We start from the raw sequence: 23914 nt of genomic DNA, 5'->3' as shown, positions 1-23914 counted from the left end.
GCTAAGAAACTAGCCTGTGGACTGCTGGGAGAGAATGTTCTTCGGAATCTATAGTTCTACTGAAAACAGGCTCTGTACAGTCAGAAATTTGCTCTCTTTCCTTCTCAGAGCTCTTAGTAACGCAACTCTGAAAACTGTATCAGGCAGGAGGCTGTGCACTAGACTGCCTCCAGAGACACAGAAATCCCAGGAGATGGGTTTTAGGTTTCAAAGAACCCCAGGCTAATCTGAAGAAAACAAAAAGTTTTCTGCCAAACCTACCCTTTTCCTGAGCACCATTCATATCACCTTTTAAACTACAGCCAACTCCGATGCCTTACACCTAAGCCTTACTGCAAACAAGAGACAGATAAGAGAATGAAAGAAAAAAGAAAAAGCTCTCAGACACCCAGGTGGAAAGTCCCGCAGGACAGAGGACTTGAGCCCAAATCACGGTACAGTTTCTATAGCAATGAACCGAACCGAGGCCGCTGATGTACTCAGCAGTGATGGTGTGAATGTCAGTGTAACACGCGGTCTGGGCAAAGTGACGCTGTAACAGGTACAAGGGAGAAATCACAGTGAAAGCAGTCAGTGTCCTGGAAAGACAAGACAAATAGACAATAAGCCAGCTTCACGGGGTTCTCTCCCTGGAGGTGTGACTGTTAAGTTCAAAAGCCCACCTGGTTTTGTCCCTGTAACTTAAGGAGTGATGATGCAAAGAAATACGTGATCTAGCTAAGGAATCAGGCGTCTCAGATTGTTCACTTCAGGGCAAGGAAGCCGTGGCTGCATGGATAAGAATCTCCCAAAGCTTTCATAAACGCCACGAAAAGTAATGCAAGAATTTAAGAGATGCCAAACATCAGCATCTGCAGAAGTGCCCGCCCACAAGTGCAGCACTCACCTGCTCGGGGTTCACGTGACAAAACATAGAAATCTTTTCCTTCACAGCCATCTCGATGGGCGTTGAACTTCGGCAGACAATCTGTCAAAGTCAAGTGCTCACAGGTCAACAAGCAAGAATCTGGCCATTCATGCCGCCGTTGGTTTTCAGGAGGAGGCTCTATTAATTTCTCCTTACAACCAGAGACCTGACCAAGTACGTACCTGTTCATCCTGGGCATCCCACTGCACTATTAGAAACACCTGAGCACTAATATAAACAAGCACAATCGAACTCAACACAAATGTACCAGTAAGAGCTCAAAATGTCAAGGCATCTCTAGTAAACAAGAGGGAAGGCTCAGAAAGGCTGCCTCTTTACATACAAGAACAGAGCTAGACCAGGGGTTGGCAAGCTTTTTCTCTAAAGGGCCAGACCGTAAACGTTGTAGGTTTTGGAAATCAAGAAGCTACTGTCCCGACTCCTCGATTGCATCCCTGCCTTACAAAGGCAGCTCTGATCAAACGTAAGCAACCCAATAAAACTTTATTTACAGGCAGCAGGCCTGCAGGCCCTTATTTGCCAGCCTCTGGTCTAGACTGCTGGTGATAACTGGATTACCTGTTATAAATAAGAGCAGTGACAGCCCACCCTAGTGGGTGTCAGGAAAATCGCCAAGGTCCCCCCTCACACGAAAGGACCCAGGGACTATAAAAATGACAAGACATTGCACTTGCCCCACTGTCAATGTGGCCCATCCCATGAGGACCTGGAGGAGAACAGGTGGTCAATTTAGAAATGTGTGAAGCTACCCTCAGGTATGGGAATAAGCCTCCCCTGGCCCCTGGATACAAAGAGCTCAATGTCATAGGAACCACTCGAGAGATCAAAAGGACTTAGCTGATGTTATAGATCAAGAAATGGAAGTCCTATTCCAAGAAATTTACCCATTCTCCGTAACTCACCAGATCAGGAGACAGGCCTAAGCCCCTCAGCGCACGGACACTGTTTTGTGTGGGTTTGGTTTTTTGTTCTCCGGTAGCACTGGGCTGAAAAGAAATGGGTCACTGTCAGTATATTGGATATTTAGCTCTTCTGCATAATGAAGGGCTCCCTAGTTTAAAATGTTGAAAAAACAGGCAGACAGTCTCTCCTCTGCTGTCCTGCCCACTGCTCCCTTGCAGTATATTCAATAAACCTCTATCTCCTTTAAGAAAAAAAAAAAAAGGTGGAATAAACAGAATATCACAGGAAAATTTATAGAAGTTGCTGTCTACATACTTATCTGGAAAGCTCACCTGTGGGACAAGGCTAACATGGATGTTACAGAAATTCTCTTTTTTTGCTTTAAACTGGAATTGTCTGAATGCTTCCACAAACGGCATCCCTTCAATGTCTCCAATGGTGCCACCCAACTGGGATCGGAAAAAAAAAAAAAGACACAAGTGACCTTCCACAGTATACAGACTAATAGAAACATTATTAATAAACCAAGTGCAAGAACAGAAGTTTATAAATATACTAAAAATCACTGAATTGTACACTTAAAGCAGGCGAAATTTACGATAGATAAATTAAACCTTGCTAATCTGTCTGACATGAAACAGAAAAGCACGGTACATTTAAGATGGACAAGAAGCAAAGGAAAGAGAGACTGGAGACTAGAAAGGAAACTAAGAAGAAACGATGCAGGATAACATAGCCAGGCAAGCAGGGAAGAGAACAGGCGGACTGTCAGGAAGGGAAAAGAAAGCGAGGTCAAGGAGGGCTTTAAGGGGTGCCTGGGTGGCTCAGTCCATTAAGCGTCTGACCCAGGTCATGAACTCAGGGTCATGGGATCGAGACCCACATCAGGCGCCATGCTTAGTGGGGAATCCGCTTGAGAGTCTCTCTCCCTCTTCCTCTACCCCTGCTCCCCAAAAAATAAATAAATCCTTTTTTTAAAGAGTTTATTTATTTATTTGACAGAGAGAGAGAGCATAAGCAGGGGGAACAACAGAAGGAGAGGGAGAAGCAGACTCCCTGCTAAACAGGGAGCCCAGTGTGGAACTCGATCCCAAGACCCCGGGATCATGACCTGAGCAGAAGGCAGACGCTTAACTGAGCCACCCAGGCGCCCCAATAAATAAATCTTAAAGAAAAAAAAAAAAAGGAGGACTTGAAGAATGACCTGATTCCTGTATTTATAATATCACGCTGCCTGTTGTGTGGACTAAGTTAAGGAAATGAATTCGGCTATCACTGATTCAGTTGGATTTTACAGATTGTGAATCTGCCCACCCAGAAAAATGGGGGATCATTATAAGGCTATCAACCCTTCATCTCAACAAGATTGAAAAAAAATGTTTACAAAAAAGGAAGGCTTTAATAGAAGGGAATTCATAAGCAGACAAAAAGATCCAAAGTATAGGCCACGGAGGAGTGAGATCTGCTAGTTTCTACCAGTGGTCCACTTGGAAGGTGGAATGCAAATCCAGTGACTATACAAGAATGGTGGGAGCCCCCTGGCTCTGCCTGGTGTGAAATAGTGCTCTCTCACTCTTTCTTTCTCTGTCTCTCTCTCCGTGTACACACACGTGCACACACACACACACACACACTCCTGCATGCTACTGAACAGTCTTTTTGCAGTGGTGGTATTACTAGAATTAACTACTACTAAAACATGCTGGCTTTCTGAAACAAGTCCTACCAAAAGCCCCAATAATATTCCTGACAGCGTAATCCTTTGACAAATGTTAACTTAACCTACAATGTGCTTCCAACAAGTAAGGCATTTTAAAGTAAGCATTTATTTTAGGATAAAATTTGCTTTAACCTACTCATCCTCACCATATTTGAATACATAAAGACTATCACATGGATTTTAAAATTAATTCTCCAGCATTTGAGGATCTACCGCACACTCAACACTATGAATGAGGTGCTGAAAAGAATTTAAGACAACAGTGCTTCTAAGGAGCTCAGAATTTAGCGAGGAAAATTAGGCAGAGTTAAAGAACAATAATCAAGAGTAAAACCTGGGGTGCCTGGCCAGCTCAGTCAGAAGAGTGTGAGACTCCTGACCTCTGGGTCATGGGTTCAAGCCCCACACTGGGTATAGAGGGTATTTAAATAAATAAAACTTAAAAACAAAAAGTAGAGCAAAACTTAAGCACTAATTGGAATGATCTGGACGCTGAGAAGGAAGAGATTGTGGTGGGACCAGTCCCAGAATCCACCATCTTCTTTGGCTTCAGCTACCTGAGTAGGTCCAAAATCTACTACAAGCCTTAACCTTTCTTCCCAGCAAAACTGGGTTTTGGAGCCAATAGGTCCTTGACCTCATGGATGGCTCAACAATTACTCAAACTTCGTACGGCCCAAACTGAACTCTCCCTGGGCCCATTTCTCTGAGTGTCTCCTCATCTTAGCAAAAGCATCTCTTCCCACTAACTAGTTCAAGATGGCAGTCTGGAAATCATCCTTGATCCCTACCTTTTCCTCACCCAATCCAGTCCAGTGGGTCATACCTGGGAAACCTCTTGAAAATCTCTCCACTGGTCTCTATATCCAGGGCTACCACCTTAGACACCCACGCCAACACCACCTTTTGCCAGGATAATTGCAATAATCTAAACCAGGGGGTGGTGACTATGGCCTGCTGCTTGGTTCTCTCTATAAAGCTGTATTGATTGGCACAGAGCTATGACCATTCACTTACATATTGCCGATGGCTGCTTTCACACTCCAGTGGCAGAGTTGAATCTCTGACCTGCAAAGCTCAACATATCTGCTATCGGGCCCTTTATAGAAAAAGTTGGCTGACTCTCCCCACATACACCTAAATGGCCTCCAAGCTTCTACCCCCTCCTGTCTTAGAGTCAAATCATTTGTCACACACCAGCAGAGAGACCTTACAAAAACTCAGAATATTAAAAAACAAAACAAAACAAAAATCCCTCAGAATAGATCTCTCTTGTGCTTCTACCCTCAGTGGCTCACTGCTTCACTAAAAATAAAATATAAATTCCTTGAGTCAGCCAACCAAAGACCCTACAGGATCTAGCCCTTGCAGAGGTTTCTAATCTCATCTCATGTCCGGGCTCACCGCCCCCCCTCCCCACTCCCTACACACACTCCCTGTGCTTCAGCCCCACTGACTTCGCAGGTCCTCAGGCCGCTCTCTTCTTTGCTGCTCCTTACGCCCTCTACCCCCCCTTCTTTACGTATACCTATCTCCTCGCTATCCTTCAGCCTGAAAAGCTAGGTCTTCCTCAGAAAGCCAGACCTTGACCACCACCCCCCAAAGCAGCCTCCCTCCCACACCACTCCCTACCACAGCCCTGTGTCTGCGTCCTTCCTAAGTCAGCACCAGATGCTGTTAGTCCTGTGTGTTCTCTTTTCCTGCCTCTCTACCCCACTAGGTAATAAGCCCCACGAGAGTAGGAACATGCCTGGCCTGCTCCCCACCCTATCGCTGGCACAAGCCCAGCTGCCTATACACAGCTCTGGAGTTGAAGGGGTTCAGGATAGGTCTGACAGAAATATGCCACTTTGCCGTGAAGATTATTTTGAGTTAAAAGCAATCAAAACCCAGCAGATTCAGGAAAAGATCTCTCCCTCCCCCTCAGCTGCCTTCATTTACATTGGAAAGTGAGGAATCCCCACATCAGGGAGACTTTCAGGAAGAGGGCCTTCGCCAGAGGTTCCTCTTTACCTAAGAAATTTAGCTGCATAACAGAGAAGTCATTGTTTTCCAAACATCTCCTCCGCCTCCCTGCAAATGGCCTTCCTCCCCTTCGTATCCCGCAGGCCTCTACCCCTCTCCTTGTTCTGGATATCATATAAGCCTCATTTTCTGGCTGCTTTGTAATCTCCATGTCTATATGGACTTTCGGTACATTTGTTTGATTTTCTCCTATTAATCTGTTTCATGTTAGTTTGATTCTTAGACCGCCAGAAGAATCTTGAAGGGTAACAGTAAAATTTTCCCTCTCCAGCAGGGTTTAGCTTAGTGCTCATCCCAGGACAGAAGGGTCTCAAAATTCAGTATAAGCCCTGGGTAACAGCATTCTAGTACCTGTTACCATAATTACAATGGAATCAAACTAAGAAATGTCAGGACTGCATTGCTACGGGGAAAAAATATTCTTCACTAATTTTAAGTCAGATAACAAAACATAATTAAAGTTCCAGCTTCCTGGGTATGGAACAGATAGAAATATGTGACCTTTCTGTAGGAGAATGACAAACTTAATTATAAAAATCTTAGAAATATCACACGCAACCAGGAAATTGGCAGGGGGTGAGGGGCTGAAGTGCTCACCAACTGCAATGTACCAGAATCTAATGAGAAAAAATTTTAGGGAAAAAAAGGTCTGCACTTAAACTAAACCATATAGGGACACCTATTTTTTCATAGGTGTACTCTGGTAATCAACAGGCAATCTGGAAAAAGGAGGCAAAAAACTTTAAACATTATCCACTTCCGCCCTCACATGGCTTATAGTGGTACTGCACTCTCTCGGCCAATTTGGAAGGTCTTATTACCACCCCTCCGTGATCAGAAACCCTCAGGGCTATTACTAGAATATGCCTAAGTTAATTATTTCCCCCACACAACAAAGAAAATATCACCTATAACAATATTTTGAGATTTCTCCAAAGTTGAAATCAAAGCAACAGCAAATTTATGAGAAGGGCAGTGTCTGTTTTGCCTTTAAGGAAAGGATTCTTCTTTTTTGAAATAAAGACAGAGAGAGAGACAGAGAGAGAAAGAAACAAAGCTTTTATTCCTTTAAGCCGGGCATAAATTATTTCAGGTTTATGTGGAGATGACCTGGCCTAATTAACAAATAAAACCTGTTAGTTCCACTGGTCTGAAAAGTAAGAGCCTCACAAAAAGGCTTCGGAGACATTTCAACCACTTTCACGCGCTTAAAACTGAAAATCAGCTTGGTGGTCCTTTTTCAAAAGCTTAAATCATGCACAAACACCAATGTTGAGCACAATTTAAAACGAACCCAAAAGGATGCCTGACCTAGTGTCCAATAAGCCAATATAAACGTTAGGGTTATATGAAGAAGGAGTAACACTGGGGACAACTTGTCGGTTTCTCTGTTTCCGTGAAATTAAAAATGAAGACCATGAGTCCTGGAGAACAGGAGTCAGATCACATATGCTTTTATACGCCTAGCAGTTATCATCGGGGCTAGTGCATATTAAGTACTAAATTATTGTTTTTTAAGCCAAAAAGAGTCAATTTAAGAGCAGGATGGAAAAATAATAATAAAGACTCAGGGAGTCTGCTTCTCCCTCTGCCCTTCACCCTGCTTGTGCTCTCTCTCTCTCAAATTAATAAATAAAAATCTTTTTTTAAAATGTGAGATGTCATTGAGAATTCTTGATTTTATTGCACAAGTGAAATCTTCAACAATTAGGGTCTGAGTCTATAGTATACATCTTTGTAAAATGATGACAAAGAGAATCAGATGCGCTGACCCCAGAAGGAAACAAAAGCTTTCTTCAAGGATGATTCTCAAAAAATAATAGCTAAAAAACTGAGAACATGAAAAAGAAGTGTTATGAAGGCTCATCCTAAGGTCAAATTGGGCTTATATTTTAATGTCATTCAAAGGCAGCTCAATTACACTAAAAAAATAAATCCCCCACCCCCAGTGGAGCAGGGTGGGGGGGGACAAGAAAAAGCGTTCTGAGGACAGGAGCTGGCGAGGCTCATGCTGGAAGGCTTCGCGTCTGAGGAAAACTGCTTGGAAACAGGGCAGTGAGGGTACCAACGACCAGGAGATCTCTGTGGCTGCTCAGGAGCCCCTTCCTGTGTGGCTTGCTCTGGGTCTTTTGCGCTCCAGGTGCCGGGGCTGAGGAACCTGGGGCCGGCTCCTCCCATCCTGGCGGCATGGGCCTGGATAAGAATACAGTGCACGACCAAGAGCATATCATGGAGCATCTACAAGGTGCCATCAAAATACCAGAAGCACAGATGTCCCCACAAGAACTGCAGCTCCATTATTTCAAAATGCATGATCATGACGGCCATCATTTTCTTGATGGCCTAGAACTCTCCACAGCCATCACTCACTTCCATAAGGAGGAAGAGAATGAACAGGCCCCACCAAGGAGTGCAGGTGAACTGATCAACTTATAGATGGAGTTCTGAGAGCCGATGACAAGAACAATGATGGATACAGGGCCTATGCTGAAATTTGTCCAATCACTTCAGTAGACATTGTTTGGCCATCTAGTTACATGCAAATGTGACCGTTACAATGGGATTGAATACTTTTGGTAATGCAAAATAACTCATTTCCAACTACTGCTACGATGGTATTTTAGTAAAAACCCGCAGCAGTTTAAAACACTGGGGTGAGAAAGAGAAATCAAGAGATATATAAGAGAAATGGGACATATTGGAGTCCCCAAGTACTGTTCAATCTCTTAGTGGACAAGGGCGTGATTAAAGAATCCTTTTAAGAATATTGGATAATTGGAGCATCAAGTACTCGGGAAGTTGACTGTAGAATACCGCTAGTCTTTCGTTTTTCATTCATGCTACCTGAAAAGTAAGACAAGCTTTGCCAAGTGGACACACTTTTCAGTAACAGTGAAGGAATAAGAGAAATGCCAAATGTTTTCCCTGGTGGATCCTGTCTCTTCAGGTAAACGTGATCAGTATTCTGCAAAGTTCCCCGGGGCCTGCATGATGATGTGCCCTTGGGGAGGGGAATATTAGGCTATTTCAAAGCCAGTACATAAGAAGGATGCCAGATCTTGAGTTCAGCTAGGCTTAGAATCTAAGATTCTGTATCTTCTGGCACTTTGGAAATGATACACCATTGACCTAAGTGATTAACATTTTTAAATCTTTCAATATTTTATAGAACTACTGCCACATCCTTTATGTCTTCTTCAACTTAGGAGAGACCTTGAATTTAAAATTGTTGTTTGTTCTCATCATTAGCAAATGTTTGAGCTTTCTTAATATTTGTATTTAACCCTTGTTTCTAGGGTTTGTTTTTGCAGTTGAGGAACTATTAGGAATGCAAGGACGATATTCCTCCTGATTGGTGCTGTGGGGGGTAAAGCTACTAGCTGGTCTTGCCTAAGTGAGGGGTGAGATCACCAAGCACCAGTTGCTGCAAGCTGCATTTAGAAGGAATGGTGTTTAAATTACCTCTTCTAGCTTAAATATGTGAATTCTTTCAGGTCGGGAAAGATTAGAAAAAGAAGCCTAAAAACTCTTAACAGTGCAAATCTCAATAATGGTTGAAAATGAGAAGCAGTAGCCAATTGTAATTTGGTTTATTGGATGTGATGAATGTGCTGGGATGGAAAACCCAAAATGATGGTTGAATGGCGAAAAAACTGCATAGAATGTGCTGTAAGATGTATAGAGACTTATTTTCTCTATTAAAGTATTCCTATAAGAAAACATATGTATTTGGGGCGCCTGGGTAGCGCAGCCGTTAAGCATCTGCCTTCGGCTCAGGGCGTGATCCCGGCGTTCTGGGATCGAGCCCCACATCAGGCTCTTCCGCTATGAGCCTGCTTCTTCCTCTCCCACTCCCCCTGCTGTGTTCCCTCTCTCCCTGGCTGTCTCTCTCTCTGTCAAATAAGTAAATAAAATCTTAAAAAAAAAAAAAAGAAAACATATGTATTTGTAAAAATGTATCAAGTATTTGTGCAGAACTGAGTTGTAAATATTCTTATAACATCCAGTTATTTTGAAAGATTTATATAATGAATCCTGGATATATGAAAAATTAAACTGATGAAACAAAAAAAAATAGATTCCCTCCTCATTTTTTGTGATCTTTTTTTTTTTTAATGTATTTTTTAAAAAAGAAGAGTAGAAGGGTGCCTGGGTGGCACAGCGGTTGAGCGTCTGCCTTCGGCTCAGGGCGTGATCCCAGCGTTGTGGGATCGAGCCCCACATCAGGCTCCTCTGCTATGAGCCTGCTTCTTCCTCTCCCACTCCCCCTGCTTGTGTTCCCTCTCTCGCTGGCTGTCTCTATCTCTGTCGAATAAATAAATAAAATCTTTTAAAAAAAAAGAAGAGTAGAGGCAAAAACACCCATACACATGACCATTTGGAAATTCTCCTGTAATTAAGGTTAATAGTATTTAAAGGAGGGGGCATTCTTTCACCTACAAAAATTAAAAGAAAAAAAAATCACTGGAAAAGTTATAAAAATGTTCTGGTTTAGAAAAATGGTCATTACTTTTGGGCCAGAGACTGGTTCTTCTTCAAGGAAAATGGACACATTTTGGATCCTTTACCTTTCCTATTGCTAGAACAGCAAAAACCAGTGAAAGTGCTAGACCAGCACTGTCCAATAAAAATAAAAATATAATCTTAAAGTTTTTAGTTGCCACATTTAAAAGAAAAAAGTAAAGAAGAGAAATTAATTTTAACATTATATTTTATGTAGCTCAATATATCCAAAACGTTATTTGGACCTATCACCAATTTTTTAAAAAGTATTAGGTATTTTACATTCTGGGTTTGTTTGTTTGTTTTTTTTTTCATGTTACCTTTGACGCTCAGTGTGCATTTAAAGTTCACAGCATGTCTCAATTAATCCATCTCATGTCAATTTGATTCTTAGTCTGGCTAAAAAGATTCTTTAATCCCTTTGAAGGGGACAGGAATTCTCGCTCCCCAACAAAATCAAATTGTTCAAAAGAGCTTACAGTAAAAAACAGGAGTCCTGTACCCCAATTCTTCCGCTTCCAAATCCCGATTCCTCAAGGTAAGCATTGTAACTCCTCTCTTCAAGATTTCTTCTGCTAGTTTCTATCACATCTCTAAACACCATCTCATCAACTCTTTCTTGACTTGCCCATTTCAGACACCTTCCATCACAACACAAGTTGACTTCCTGCTGTGACAGATGAGGCTGCCCCATCCCCAGACCCCAATCTCGATTCTTAGTTGTATTGGTTACTTTCCTAACCTGAGCTATTTTTACCTCTTTTTCTGCCAACTACTACCAATATCTGTAGCTGCCTCACAGTGGAAAATGAAAGTCTTATCTCCCTTTCTCCCTCTCCAGCACCCCTCCACACCTCCACCTCAAAGCTGACATTTACATCCCTGCTTTGAAGCCTTCTCTGATGAATCTTGGGGACTGAGTCTAAAACCTGGAAATCAATAAACAGAGTGACCATGTAAGTCTCCCTCACTGTAGAGGCAAGCTATGCCCCGGTTCTCCTATCAGATGTCACTCTTCCTGGAGTTTTTACCTGCCTTTCTCTTTTCTTAAATGATTTGTCTTTATCCTTGCCTCAATCTGTTTGCAAACTATTCACTGTATTAGATATTAAATATGTTTCAAAGGAAGCCAGCTTAATTATGCAGGTATGTTCAGTTTATAAGACTCATTAAGCTGGGTACCTATGATCTGTGCACTTTTCTAAAGTGTTTATGTTATACTCCAATTTTTAAAAATCCTAAAGGAGGCACCCTCTCTTTTCCTTGTAAATTGTGGAAGAAGAAAAAGCACGGGAGGGGCGCCTCGGTGACTCCATTGGTTAAGCATCTGCCTTCGCCTCAGGTCATGATCTCAGGGTCCTGGGATCAAGCCCCGCATTGTGCTCCCTGCTCAGCAGTGGGGGAGCCTGCTTCTTCCTCTCCCACTTCCCCTGCTTGTGCATTCACTCTCTCTCTCTCAAATAAATAAATAAGATCTTAAAAAAAAAAAAAAAAAGAAATAGCAAGGGAGAGAAAATTCTGCATAGCACATTTACACATTTATATTATCAACCATACGATTATAGTAGTACAATATATAGTTACATTTATGTTAAGTTTATCAGCTCTGTTAACAAAATGGATCGTGCAGATAGCGTAACATCCGTCTGCTGACCCTGACAACGATGACAATAGAACAGCTCACATGTATACGAACACTTCCTGAATAGCAGACATGCCAAGTGCCCTGTTAATATCATCTGGCTTTTATTACAATATTACATTGTTATCATATTGTTATAGTTGATTTCATTGAAGCTTTGAGAAATAATTTGCCAAAAGTCACACAAGCATCTTAATAATGGCTAATAAATTTTGAATACTTCCTATAGATCTGACACCATTCTAAGCACTAAGTGTACTGACTTATTTAATCCTCAAAGCATTATCCCCACTTAGCAGATGAGTAAAGGGAGGCACCCTGGTCCAAGGTCACCCAGCTGGTAAGTGACATAGCTTGGCTATGAACCCAAGCCGTCTGGCTCCAGATTCTTAATCACAGAGCTATACACCACTCAGAGGTCGCAGCAGAAATCTGAACTTGGGCAGGCCGTCTCTAGGAACTAAATTGTTCATTATTTTGCTGTCCCGCCCAGAAATTAGGTCAACTGACATTTACACAAGGAGTACATGCACACTACTCTCATTCATTGAGAGGAAGGGAAACAGTAAATAAGTCACAAGTTCAAATACTTATGTTCTTTCTTTAAGCAGCTAATACTCACTTCTCACCTCCAAATTGCCTCCACTATCACATTTCCCTAACTCAATCTCTACTTCCAAAACACTTCGCAAATACAGATGACCCTTGAACAATGCGAGTTTGGACTGTGCGGGTCCACTTCTACGTGTTTTTTTTTTTTTTAATAAATACAATACAGTACTATAAATGTATTTTCTCTTTCTTATGATATTCTTAATAACATCTTCTTTTCTCTTGCTTACTTTACTGTAAGAATACACTCTGTAACACACATAACATACAAAATACGTGTTAATTGATTCTGTATGTTATCGGTAAGGCTTCTGGTCAACAGCAGGCTGTTAGTAGTTACGTTTGGTGGGGAGTCAAAGTTATACTTGGATTTTTGACTGGGGGTGAGAGAGAAGTCAGCGTCCTTTACCCTCGAACAGCACTCAGTAGAAAGCGTTCTGCAACTGATCTGTCTCCACATGCGGGTTTTTGGACACCAATCCCAGGAGTGCTCACCCTGCTTAATGCCAGTCTGACCCACTGACTTGTGACCGCAAGGGCAGGGACCATCTATGTCCTTCCCTGCTATAATCCCAACTCCTAGCCCAGTGTCTAGCACGTAGGAGGCCATCTATACATATATGTTGAATGAATGAAGAGTAGATGCTTAAAAACCCAGAAGGATATAAGTTTATAAAGAAAAATTCCATGCTTGCCTCAATAACGCATATTTGGGGCTCTTCCTTATGACCGTCCACGGGCACCATAGCTTGATTCATAACCCATTCCTGGACAGCATCAGTAATGTGAGGGACAACTGTAGAAAGAAGTAATAATTAGCACAAAAGCTTATTTCATGGTCACAGTCATGAGAAAGGCATGTATTCATGTCTTTAGATCTCCCAAATAACCTGAAAGCCACTTGGCAAATGAGACCAACCACAGTGGTCATGTTATTATCCATCTCACTGAAATCAATATTACAGGCACAACATAGGTTTAATCATTTAAATGTGATGTCATTTCTTTTGAAACTGGCCAACCACAGAGAATAAGAAACAGAAAGCAGAAATGCCATCTTTGAGGCATCTAGAAACACCTATAATGCCAACTAAAAACTGCAAGAAGGGCTGTCAGGCACGCTGCATGCTGGATTCCATGGGGGAAGAAAGACTCAGAGTGGCCCAGCACTGCAGACTCTGGGCCTCCCACCAGCCAGCGGGGAGGGGGCCCCTCAGAGGGTGTAGATGGGCCCTGCATGCTGACCAGGGGCCTGTGGCTGCTAACGTCACCTGAAGAAGCTGAAAGGTGACAACTCCACAAGGATTTGAGGCCCAGGGGCCCCTTGGTGGTGAGCAGGTCTGCAGCTACAGATCTCTGCTGAAGGGACAGAAAGGTGACATCTTACGGGCGCGTGCGGACATCCTCCCGGTGCAGCCACCTAACCTAGTGTGATACACGAGGCAGGAACGTGGCCCTCTGGGAAGCCGAGGCGAGGGAGCATCTGCTGCCTGCTCTATCTCGCACCTGCTGCTCCCTCGAAGTGGGAGGAAGCTGTCGCCCACTGGTGCATTTGGAGCAACCCACATTACATGTGCAGTTTGGCCCCTTCCAGCAGCAGTGGTGGGGTGGGGGGGCGGGGGGTGTTGGGCGGGCTCTGCCCCCACGTGGGCAGCCCAAGGATCAGGAGTCAGAGCGGGGGCCTGGGGCCTTGTCCTCTCCCCATCAAAGGGATGCGGCAGGTGTCAGGCAGCAACTCTTCCTCCTGTGGGTCTTCCCAAGATCTGCACTCAGGGGAAAAGAATTAGAAAGCACAACTGTAGCTGAGATCTAAGCCACACATCTAGTGTCGGTAATTACACAGCTGATCTTTTGATCTCCATCTGTCCGACCCCCATGTCTACCTCTCAGCTGAATCCAACGTGAGATTTAAAGGAGATGGGGAATTATCGCCTTTACCCCACCACGTGGGAACATAGGACTACAAGACTTGCCGGGGGGTGGGGGAGAGACATAGGTGGACAGGAGTCTCACCCAAGACAAAAGAGAATCATACCACTCAGGAAAAGAGTTGATGAAAAAGGGTCAGACTATACTACCAGCCACTGCAATTTAATCCCCCAGTTCCTCCCCACACTGTCCTTCAAAGGGGAGTAATCCACATCCATGCAAAGATACAAGAAAGGAGACAGACAAAACAAACCAAAAAAGTCTGCACCTCAATCAGGTAAAAATGATGAATGAATGGTTCTGCACGGATTTTATAAATAAAAGCTAAAGACATACGTATATATGGACTAGGGGAAAAAATAACATTAGTAATAAAGAAAAAGACTGAAGAAAATACAATCAAGAACATGGAGGGTGAAGAGGACACCTCTGAAGAAAATGAAAAGGGAAAGAAAGCAAGGATTTGAGAAGGATTAGAACTTGTAGAGCTCAGGGAGCCCCTCATTACTCGTCTATTTTGAGCAGGGTGTGGATGCGCAAGACACGGGAGTCGCTAACCTTTGTGGAATACAATACCTTGTACTGTTTTCCCCAGGTAGTCGCCACGCCTCTCTTTATTGATCACATGCTGATATATCTTCCCAGTGGTGATGTTGTTGTCTTTATAAAGGTTGATATCCAAGAACCGTTCATAATTTCCAAGGTCTAAATCAACTTCTCCACCATCATTTAAGACAAACACCTCACCTAAGATAAAAAGACAATGTAAATATTAAAAATTTGCTATCAGGGGCACCTGGCTGGCTCAGATGGTGAAGTGTCCAACTCTTGATTTCGGCTCAGGCCATGATCTCAGGGTACTGAGATCGAGCCCCTGAGACGGGCTCCCCGCTCAGCAGGGAGTCTGCTTCTCTAACGCTTCCTCTCTCTCTGCCCTTCCCCCTGCAAGCACGTACACTCTCTCTAAAAATAAACAAATAAAATCTATTTATTTATTTATTTGAGAGGGAGAGGGCCAGTGGGAGAGGCAGAGGGAGAAGCAGATTCCCCACAGAGCAGGGAGCAGGACATGGGGCTCCATCCCAGGTCCCTGGTACCATGACCTGAGCCAAAGGCAGATGCTTACCTGACTGCACCACCCAGGTGCCCCAGTAATAAAATCTTAAAAAAAAAAAAAAAAAAAAAAAAGTATGTATGCATTATATTCCTAGAAGAGAAAGAAAAACTGTAGATGACAAGTCTTTAAACAGGTTCTTAGATTTAATGTAGTAATAATAAAAATTCCAACAGATTTTTTCAACTTGAGGATGACACTAAAGTTAATTTGTTAGAAAAACAGGTGTGATTACCAAAATAAACACACACAAAAACAAATTTAAAAAGCTCTTAAAACAAATAACAGTGAGTAAAGGAAGACTGAAATACATATGCATAGATGTATTTCAATATATATAAAGATGGAATAAGATAGCATCAACAAATACACAAAACCAAAATATCCAAAAAGATCTCTATTGGGGCTCCTGGCTGGTTCAGTAGGTGGAGCATGTGACTCTTGATCTCGGGGTTGTGAGTTTGAGCCCCACATTGGGTGTAGAGATTACTTAAAAAAAATAAAATCTTGGGGCACCTGGGTGGCTCAGTCCTTAAGTATCTGCCTTCGGCTCGGGTCATGATCCCAGGGACCTGGGATGGAGCCCCACATCAGGCTCCTCTGCTGGGAGTCTGCTTCTTCCTCTCCCACTCCCCCTGCTTGTGTTCCCTCTCTCTCTGTCTCTCTCTCTCTGTCAAATAAATAAATGAAATCTTTAAAAAAATAAAAAATTTAAAAAATTAAAAAATAAAATCTTTAAAAACACAAAAAACAAAAAGATCTGTATTACATAAAAGAATTTAATATATCACTTGAAAAAAAACAAATACCCAAGGGTATCATCACAAATCAAAGTAAATAAAACACTCAGAAATAAACTTCAAAGAAATGTAGGAACTATATTTACAAAACTTAAAAAGCTTATTTCAGAGACATAAAAGAAGGTATGAATCAAAGGAAAATCACTTCTAAAGTTCCTGAATGGGCCTGTCAATATTTTCCAGTGTTTAATTTTTCCCCAAATTAATTTATAAATTTAAAGAAATTTTTGTCAAGAACTCCAATGCAGTTTCTTGTAAAGTTGGACAAAATGATTCCTAAGTTAATTCTGAAGAAAATACTTTGAGGTTAAGGAAAAAACAATAGAACAACAAAAAAAGGCTTTGCTGGAGGGATAATAAAAATACCTTTTTGCACCAAAAGAGAGAGAGAAAAAAAACAAAGGAAAAAGAAAGGGAATGTGGAAAGCTCTGACCTACTTGATAATAAAAAGCTGCAGCTTTTAAAATGATAGGCAGGAATAAACATAGAACTCCAGACGAGAACAGAGTACAAAGACAGACCTAAGGATAGACAGAAATGTAGTATGTAATAAAAGGTGGCATTTCAAGTCAGGAGGAAAAGGATGAACTCTTTGAGAAATGCCATTAGGAATAGTTGGCTAATTGGAAAAAAATTAGAAAAAAAATTGTTACATCTTTATCTCACACCAAATTCAATTCCAACTGTGTTAACAATGTTAAAGTAAAAGTAATTGACAATATAAAAGTTCCAGAAGAAAATATAGATATTTAAATATTCCTGCAGCAGAGAAGCCTAAAGGTGACATCAAAGACAGAAACATAAAGGAAACAGTTGATACATTTAATCACATAAATGGCAAGTGAAAATTTATTAATAACTAACAGAGGTAATATTAAGACAAATTTCAAACAGAGTAGAACTCTCTCTCTCTCTCTATATATATATATATAGGTTAATACACTTTATGTAAAATATTCTTAAAAATCATTTTTAAAACATCCAACTTGGGGCACCTGAGTGGCTCAGTCAGTTAAGCGTCCAACTTTTGACTTCTGCTCAAGTCATAATCTCAGGGTCGTGAGATCTAGCCCCGTGTTGAGCTCCGCACTCATTGGGGAATCTGGTTGAGAGACTCTCTCCTTCTGCCCCTCCCCTCGCTTGCACACTGACGCACTCTCCCTCTCGAATAAATCTTTAAAAAATGTTTTAAAAAATATCCAAAGGAAAACTGGCATAACACATGGAATTAGTCAACTTTACCGCATACCAAACAACCCTAAAATCTTAGCAACTTACGAAACGTTTATTAATTTCTCCCTCGGGTTATGTGGTATGTGGGGGCTGTGGGTCAGTTGTGAGTCTACTTGGTCTCATTCCAGGACCCAGACTGAAGGAGAAATCCCTATACAGGGCAGGCCGTTCTCACAGCAGAGAGCAGAAGCGCCAAAGAGACAGAGCCAATTCAGGGCACTGCCCTGAAAATTTCTGCTTCGACAAAACAGATGTCACAGCCACTAATGTCTCCTAGGGAAAACCAAATCACATGACCAAATAAGGTGACCAACCTCTCGGGTTTGCCCAGGACTAATAGGGTTCCCAGGATTTGGACTTTCAGTTTCAAAACCAGGAAATTCCCAACAAACCAGGAGGAGTTAACCACCATACATGACCAAAGTCCAAAGTCAATGGGACGAGGAAATTTATTCCACAGAAGGAAGTTGGGTAACAGTTTCAAACAAAAATACAATCTACCCATACCCTTGAATAAGTCATTCCACAGACAAAATGAAAAACCAAAGAAATCTAAATGAGAACAATGAGATACCCTTTTGTTTTTTGTCCTTCTCTCAGGTTAGTAAAGTTTAAACAGAATAATATTCAGCAGGAGTATTAAAAAAACAGGCCTTCTTATTTATATATAACTTGGTGCAGATGCAGAGCCCTTATCAGAGAATTCTGGAAATAAGATGGAAGTTGAAATTTGAAGTTTTTCAGATTATGGAAAGGTAAAAAGAACACTTGCCATATATTAGAAAACACCCTAAATGCAAAAACATTCCAAATGGAATTCACGGCTATATGAATATTTTTCAATTTTTAAAACTTTTGAAAAAAGGCTATAAATAGCCACAAACTTATGAAGAATTGTAAGTTTTCAGAACTTTCTGGGTTTTACACTTAATAGATAAGAGATCATGAACCTAAAAACCTTTGATAATATGCATTATATATCAAAAGCCTGAAAAGCATACCTACCTGTGAAATCAGAAATTCTTCACATAGGCATTTATGCTTAAAAAAAATAAATTTTAAAGATTTCCATCACAGTGTTGTTTATTATAGCAATACATTGGAAATTATTTCCCATTACTGTACAGATTTTGTGCAGCCTTAGGAGTATAAAATAAAGGGGTGACTGGGTGGCTCAGTTGATTGGGCATCTGCCTTTGGCTCAGGTCATGATTCCAGGGTCCTGGGATCGAGCCCTGCATCTGGCTCTTTGCTCAGCGGGGAGCCTGCTTCTCCCTTCCCCCTGATCCTGCTCTCTCTCTCAAATGAATGAATAAAATCTTTTTAAAAAATTTTAAAAACAAACAAAAAGAGTATAAAATATATATAAATGTCCACAGTACATTGTTTTAAAAATTAGAATAAAAACTGACGTTACTATAAGATTCAATTCATTTAAAGTTCAAAAATAAAAGTAATCTCTGGAGTTAATGCTTACTATATGTCAAAGAGTTTGGAGAACATTAATTAAGGAAGCATTTTCCTGATCGTTGAAGAACAACTCAGTGATGCTTATCTGTCCCTGCTAGCAGGTTATGCAGGGTATCATGCGGTGGGTAATAAAAACAACAAAAAAGTAAAAAAATAAGCAAAAGTAACATATGGTGTTAAAAGACAGGACAGCGGTTACCTTGGTGGTTTCAGGTGGGGAAAGACTAGAAGAGGCATAAGGGGGGGGTTTCTGTTTCTTGATCTGGGGGCTGTTTACACAGTATGCTCACTTTATCAAGTGGTACACTTAGGATCTGTGCACTTCCCTGCTTGTATGTAAAAAGTTTAAAAAGAAAGTATATAAGTGCTAATGCCTTTTTAAAAATAATTAGCATGTACATTAAAATGTCAACATTAGTAATAGTTACTCCAAGTGCTGGGAAACGGAGGACTTTTCTTCACTCCGTTCTATATTGTCAGTATAACTGTCAATATATACCATACTATCTGACTTTTTCTCTTAACAATGAAATGTTAAGAGAACTATATTACCTTTATGATAAAATAAAACATAACTTGTACTGTAAAAGGTACAGTGAAAATGGTATCCTCATACATCGTTTTCCAAAAGGGTGGACTAATTTGGAATGTCATCAGCAATACAAAAAATGTATCAACAACCATGAGAACGTTCACATGGTCATAATGAACCATCCAGCAACTCTACTTTTGGAACTCTCTTAAAGAAATTACCCCAAATACAAGAAAGAACTGCAATTTAACCCAGTGCCTTATAAGAGGGGGAAGTTCTTCTCTTTCATACCGTGCTCGTAAGGTGAAAAAGTGCCCGCATCGATGTTAATATAGGGGTCAATTTTGATGGCAGTAACTCGGAGTCCACATGATTTTAGAATCGTCCCAATGCTGCTTGCAATGATCCCTTTACCAATGCCTGAGATGACCCCTCCAGTGACCAGAATGTACTTCATTGGCAGAGGAGGTGGCTGGGTGCCAGCACCCAGATATAATCTGAAAGGTAATAAAATTAAGAGTCAGGGAAAAGAATCATATTCTCAGACCAGTAAAGCAGGAGTGTGTGAAACCAGAATTTCAGAAGCACACAGCATTTTTCCACAGAAAGTAAATTTTTGAAATAAAGTCTTATCCTCTAGATTTTCCATTTTTATCTCTATGCAGAAGGCGGTGGATACTTTCTGCAAGTGAAGTGGCTGGCTCCATTGCCCTGATTTTCCATTTATTCCAACTCTATCATGTGATGAACTTCATCATGAGAAACCAAATTTCGCTGGGATTCAGAAGCATGGTAAAATTTTTAAGAGAAAAGGATCTGGAATCAGACTGATCCGTACAAGCTGTACCTGGGCAAGTTACTAATCCTTTCTGTGCCTGTTTCTTCATCTGTGAAATGGAATAAAAAAAATACCAGTCCCTTGGAATATTACTCAGCACTAAAAAGAAATGAGCTATCAAGCCATGAAAAGAAATGGGGGAAACTGCAGTGCATATTACTAAGTGAAAGAAGTCAATCTGAGAAGGCTACGTATATACTGTATGATTCCAACTATTTGACATTCTGGAAAAGGCAAAACTATGGAGACAATAAAAGGATCAGTGGGTGCCTGGGGTTGGGGGGAGGGAGGGATGAATATGCAGAGCACAGAGGATTTTTAGGGCAGTGAAACTATTCTGTATGATACTATAACGGTGGATACACATCATTATGCATTTGAAGCCCAGAGAATGTAAAAGGCCAAGAGCAAACTCCAGTGTAACCTATGGAGCTTGGATGATAATGATGTATCAATGCAGGTTCGTCAATTGTAACAAATGAACCCCTCTGGTTCCAGATGTTGATAGTGAGGAAGCCTGTGCATGTAGGGGCAGGCAGTGTATGAGAACTCAGTGCTAAAATTGCTCCAAAAAATAGTCTTTTTTTTTTAATCAGTCTTCAAATATGCCAACATTAAAAAAAGCTCATAGGTGGTTGTGAGGATTAAATGAACTAAGGAATAGAGGAGAGGTCAGCTGATGCCCATTCTGATTTTGCAGTCTCCTCTACTTCCAAAACAAACGATCAGGACTTGAAGGTGTGTGTATAAGGTTATCTCACTGCAGAGCTCTGAGTTCAGTTTAAACTAGTGGACCATGGTCAAGGCAAGTAAACTGAAGCCATCCAAAATACACCCGTCCCATCTCAAATGGCTTCCCTAAGTCCCTGGACCTTTCTCTACACACTCCAATTAATCACTGCTCCTCTTCCCTAGCCAGCCGGCATTCCACTCACTCAGCTAGATCTAGTCCAAAAGATTAAGCACCAATCCAAAGCCAGAATGCTCCTCCTATAAATCCAAAATGTATCTGAATATTCACCTCTTTCCACTCCTACTGGCCCAGGTGGTCATTATAGGGGTAATTTCTTCACGGCTCTCCCTTACCCACCTCACTGCTGATTTCTTCTATTTTAGTAAGTGCCCCTCCTCTGGAGTCAGACGGTCTGGGTGCAAATGCTGATTCTGTTATTTATAGCTATAACCCTGGGCGACTTCTTCAACTTTTCTTTTTTTTTTTTTTTTTTTTTTAAAGATTTTATTTATTTATTTGACAGAGATAGAGACAGCCAGCGAGAGAGGGAACACAAGCAAGGGGAGTGGGAGAGGAAGAAGCAGGCTCATAGCAGAGGAGCCTGATGTGGGGCTCGATCCCATAACGCCGGGATCACGCCCTGAGCCGAAGGCAGACGCTTAACCGCTGTGCCACCCAGGCGCCCCGACTTCTTCAACTTTTCTAAACGTCAAATTTCTCTACCTGTGCAGTACACAGAGATTGTAACCGTGCTTTCCTTATAAAGGCATGTGGGCATTTACAAAGAGAGTGCCCAAGTGCTTAATGACACCCGTTACCATTTTTCACAGTGATCTACTCATCATTCAATCAGTTCACAAATGTTTATTATAGGTCTATTATGCTTAACATGTTCCCAGGTCATGGGGACATGGGGGTAGACAAAAAGTCAAGGTCTCTGCTCTCTTGGACTTCACCTTCCCTGTGGGATTAAGAGGCAATTGGAAGCCGGCATCCGTTTTGTTAGTTGAGATGAAAGAATGAATACGAGAGGTCATATCGGCCCCAGGCAATAGCTGGACCGGCCAAAGAACCTGTAGGAATGCAACTCCATTTGCTTACAAGTAAAAATATAATTACCTGGGTGCCTCGGTGGCTCAGTTGGTTAAGCGCCCACCTTCAGCTCACGTCATGACCCCAGAGTCTCAGGATCAAGGCCCACATCGGGCTCTCTGCTCAGCAGAGAACTTGCTTCTCACCCTGTTCATGCTCACTTGCTCGCTCTCTCAAATAAATAAATAAAATTTTTTAAAAAAATTTTTTAAAGATGTAATTACCAGATATACCTAATGAAATCTCCAACATAAAGAACAAAGGTATTTATCAGATTCCAAGTCTCTTGAGATGGAAAAGAAGACCTCCAGGGGACCAGATGAAGCTGCCCCCGAGCACCTGCTAGCTAGCAGGATCTCATGAGCCTCCAATGAATGGCGTCCGCCTTCTCAGGAGACCCTGCCCCAAATCTTGCCCTTAAAAACCCTTACTTGCAAGCCACTGGGGAGTTTGGGACTTTAGAGCGTTACCTCCCTGTTCTCCTGGGTAGCACCACACCAATAAATAGCCTATCTTCCTTCACTGCAAAACCTCAGTGTCCGTTTTTATTGGCTTGCTGAGCATCGGGCGGACAAACTCTCGTTTGGTTTGGTTACGAAATGAGCACTGATGTCATTGTACCTTATACTGGCACTGTCACTCTATTAAAATGACCTCCTATTTGTAAAAATTAGCAAGATTGAAAAATGTCATTGAAAACTGGAGTGCATTCATGTGAAGTCACATCATGTGGTTGTCAAAAAGCCTAAGAATTTTTTCATTAAAAAATCCCTTCTATAGAAGAATATAAAATTGAATATAATATTACCTCAAGTATGTTTTTAAGACTAATCAAAAGTACATCAAAAAGCTAAATTTTAATCCTTAAGTAGGCAATTACTACTTTTCTATATTTTCAAAAGCATAAGATGCCTTTTTAAGCACGTCGGATATTTCACAATGTCCTTCCTCAAAATGTAGCTTAAGGGGTTTCCTGGGTGGCTCAGCCAGTTAGGCATCTGCCTTTGACTCAGGTCATGATCCCAGGGTCCTGGAACCGAGTCCCAAATCGGGCTCCTTGCTGGGCGAGTAGCCTGCTTCTCCCTGTGCCTGCCTCTCCCCCGGCTCGTGCTCTCTCTCTCTCTCTCTCTGACAAATACATAAATGAAATCTTTTTTTTTTTTTAATGTAACAATACCAAGCAGACACCTACTCCTTTCTACCTCTTGTAAGCAAACAAGCAAGTTTGAAGCAAGTTTTAAAACTGCAGGAAAAAGCAGGCTCTTCAGGCTACTTCCTTGAATTGAGCTGTTTTTCCCCCTGTGAAGACTTAAGTTTTTCATTTACTCTTACATGCAGTGAGCAGAACGGACTGTTCGCAAAACAGGAGTGTGTAGAGCTGCTTCTGTCTGCAGTCCAATAAAAACATTACAAAAGCTACCTGTGTAATTTTAAATTTTCTAGTAGCCATATTTAAAAAGTAAAAAGAAACAGGAAGTTAATTTTAATAATACCTTATTCAACCCAATGTATCCAAAATACTATCATTTTAACACACAATGTGAGAATTCATTAGTGAGGTATTTTATGTCCCCCTTTTTTTGTACTAGTTTCTTCAAAATTCGGTGTGTCTACTTCAGCACATCGCAATTCAGACACCACATTTCCAGTGCTCCAGAGGCGCATGCGGCCAGTGGCTCTCGCACTCTGAGACAGCGCAGGCCCAAGAGCAAATGAAAACATCGGAAGCACCAAGAAACACCTTCTCAAATGATGGCCATTTAAAAAGTAATTATTAGTCAAAAAGTAGAATACTTACTGAATGATGCCCTTTTATTAAGTGCTAAAGCAGGCAAAACT

General features: G+C 41.5%; 1 protein-coding gene and 1 pseudogene across 4 annotated transcripts in view; one reads left to right on the top strand and one right to left on the bottom strand.

Moving 5' to 3' along the window:
• The window catches only part of CTPS2 (CTP synthase 2), a 98924-nt gene that overhangs the window by 73730 nt on the left and 1280 nt on the right, over positions 1 to 23914 (bottom strand). For 3 of the 4 annotated variants that reach the window (XM_087860163.1, XM_087860160.1, XM_087860161.1), the window contains exons 2-7: positions 19704 to 19909; positions 14839 to 15009; positions 13029 to 13129; positions 2164 to 2280; positions 1831 to 1914; positions 887 to 967 (exon numbers count right to left, since the gene is read on the bottom strand). In XM_087860163.1, coding sequence (XP_087716289.1) covers positions 887 to 967; positions 1831 to 1914; positions 2164 to 2280; positions 13029 to 13129; positions 14839 to 15009; positions 19704 to 19869 — 720 coding nt within the window. In that variant the 5' untranslated portion in view covers positions 19870 to 19909. Of the gene's footprint in view, positions 1 to 886; positions 968 to 1830; positions 1915 to 2163; positions 2281 to 13028; positions 13130 to 14838; positions 15010 to 19703; positions 19910 to 22102; positions 22224 to 23914 lie in introns of those variants that run through there. The other variant, XM_087860162.1, reaches the window with a different exon arrangement.
• LOC123779655 (multiple coagulation factor deficiency protein 2 homolog pseudogene) lies at positions 7806 to 8125 on the top strand (annotated as a pseudogene).

This window comes from Ursus americanus, chromosome X, assembly GCF_024610735.1.
Source record: "Ursus americanus isolate L20-20 chromosome X, mUrsAme1.1.p, whole genome shotgun sequence".
NCBI lineage: Eukaryota > Metazoa > Chordata > Mammalia > Carnivora > Ursidae > Ursus > Ursus americanus.
Note: the sequence above shows the minus strand (reverse complement) of the source record. Positions and strands in the feature narration are given on the sequence as shown.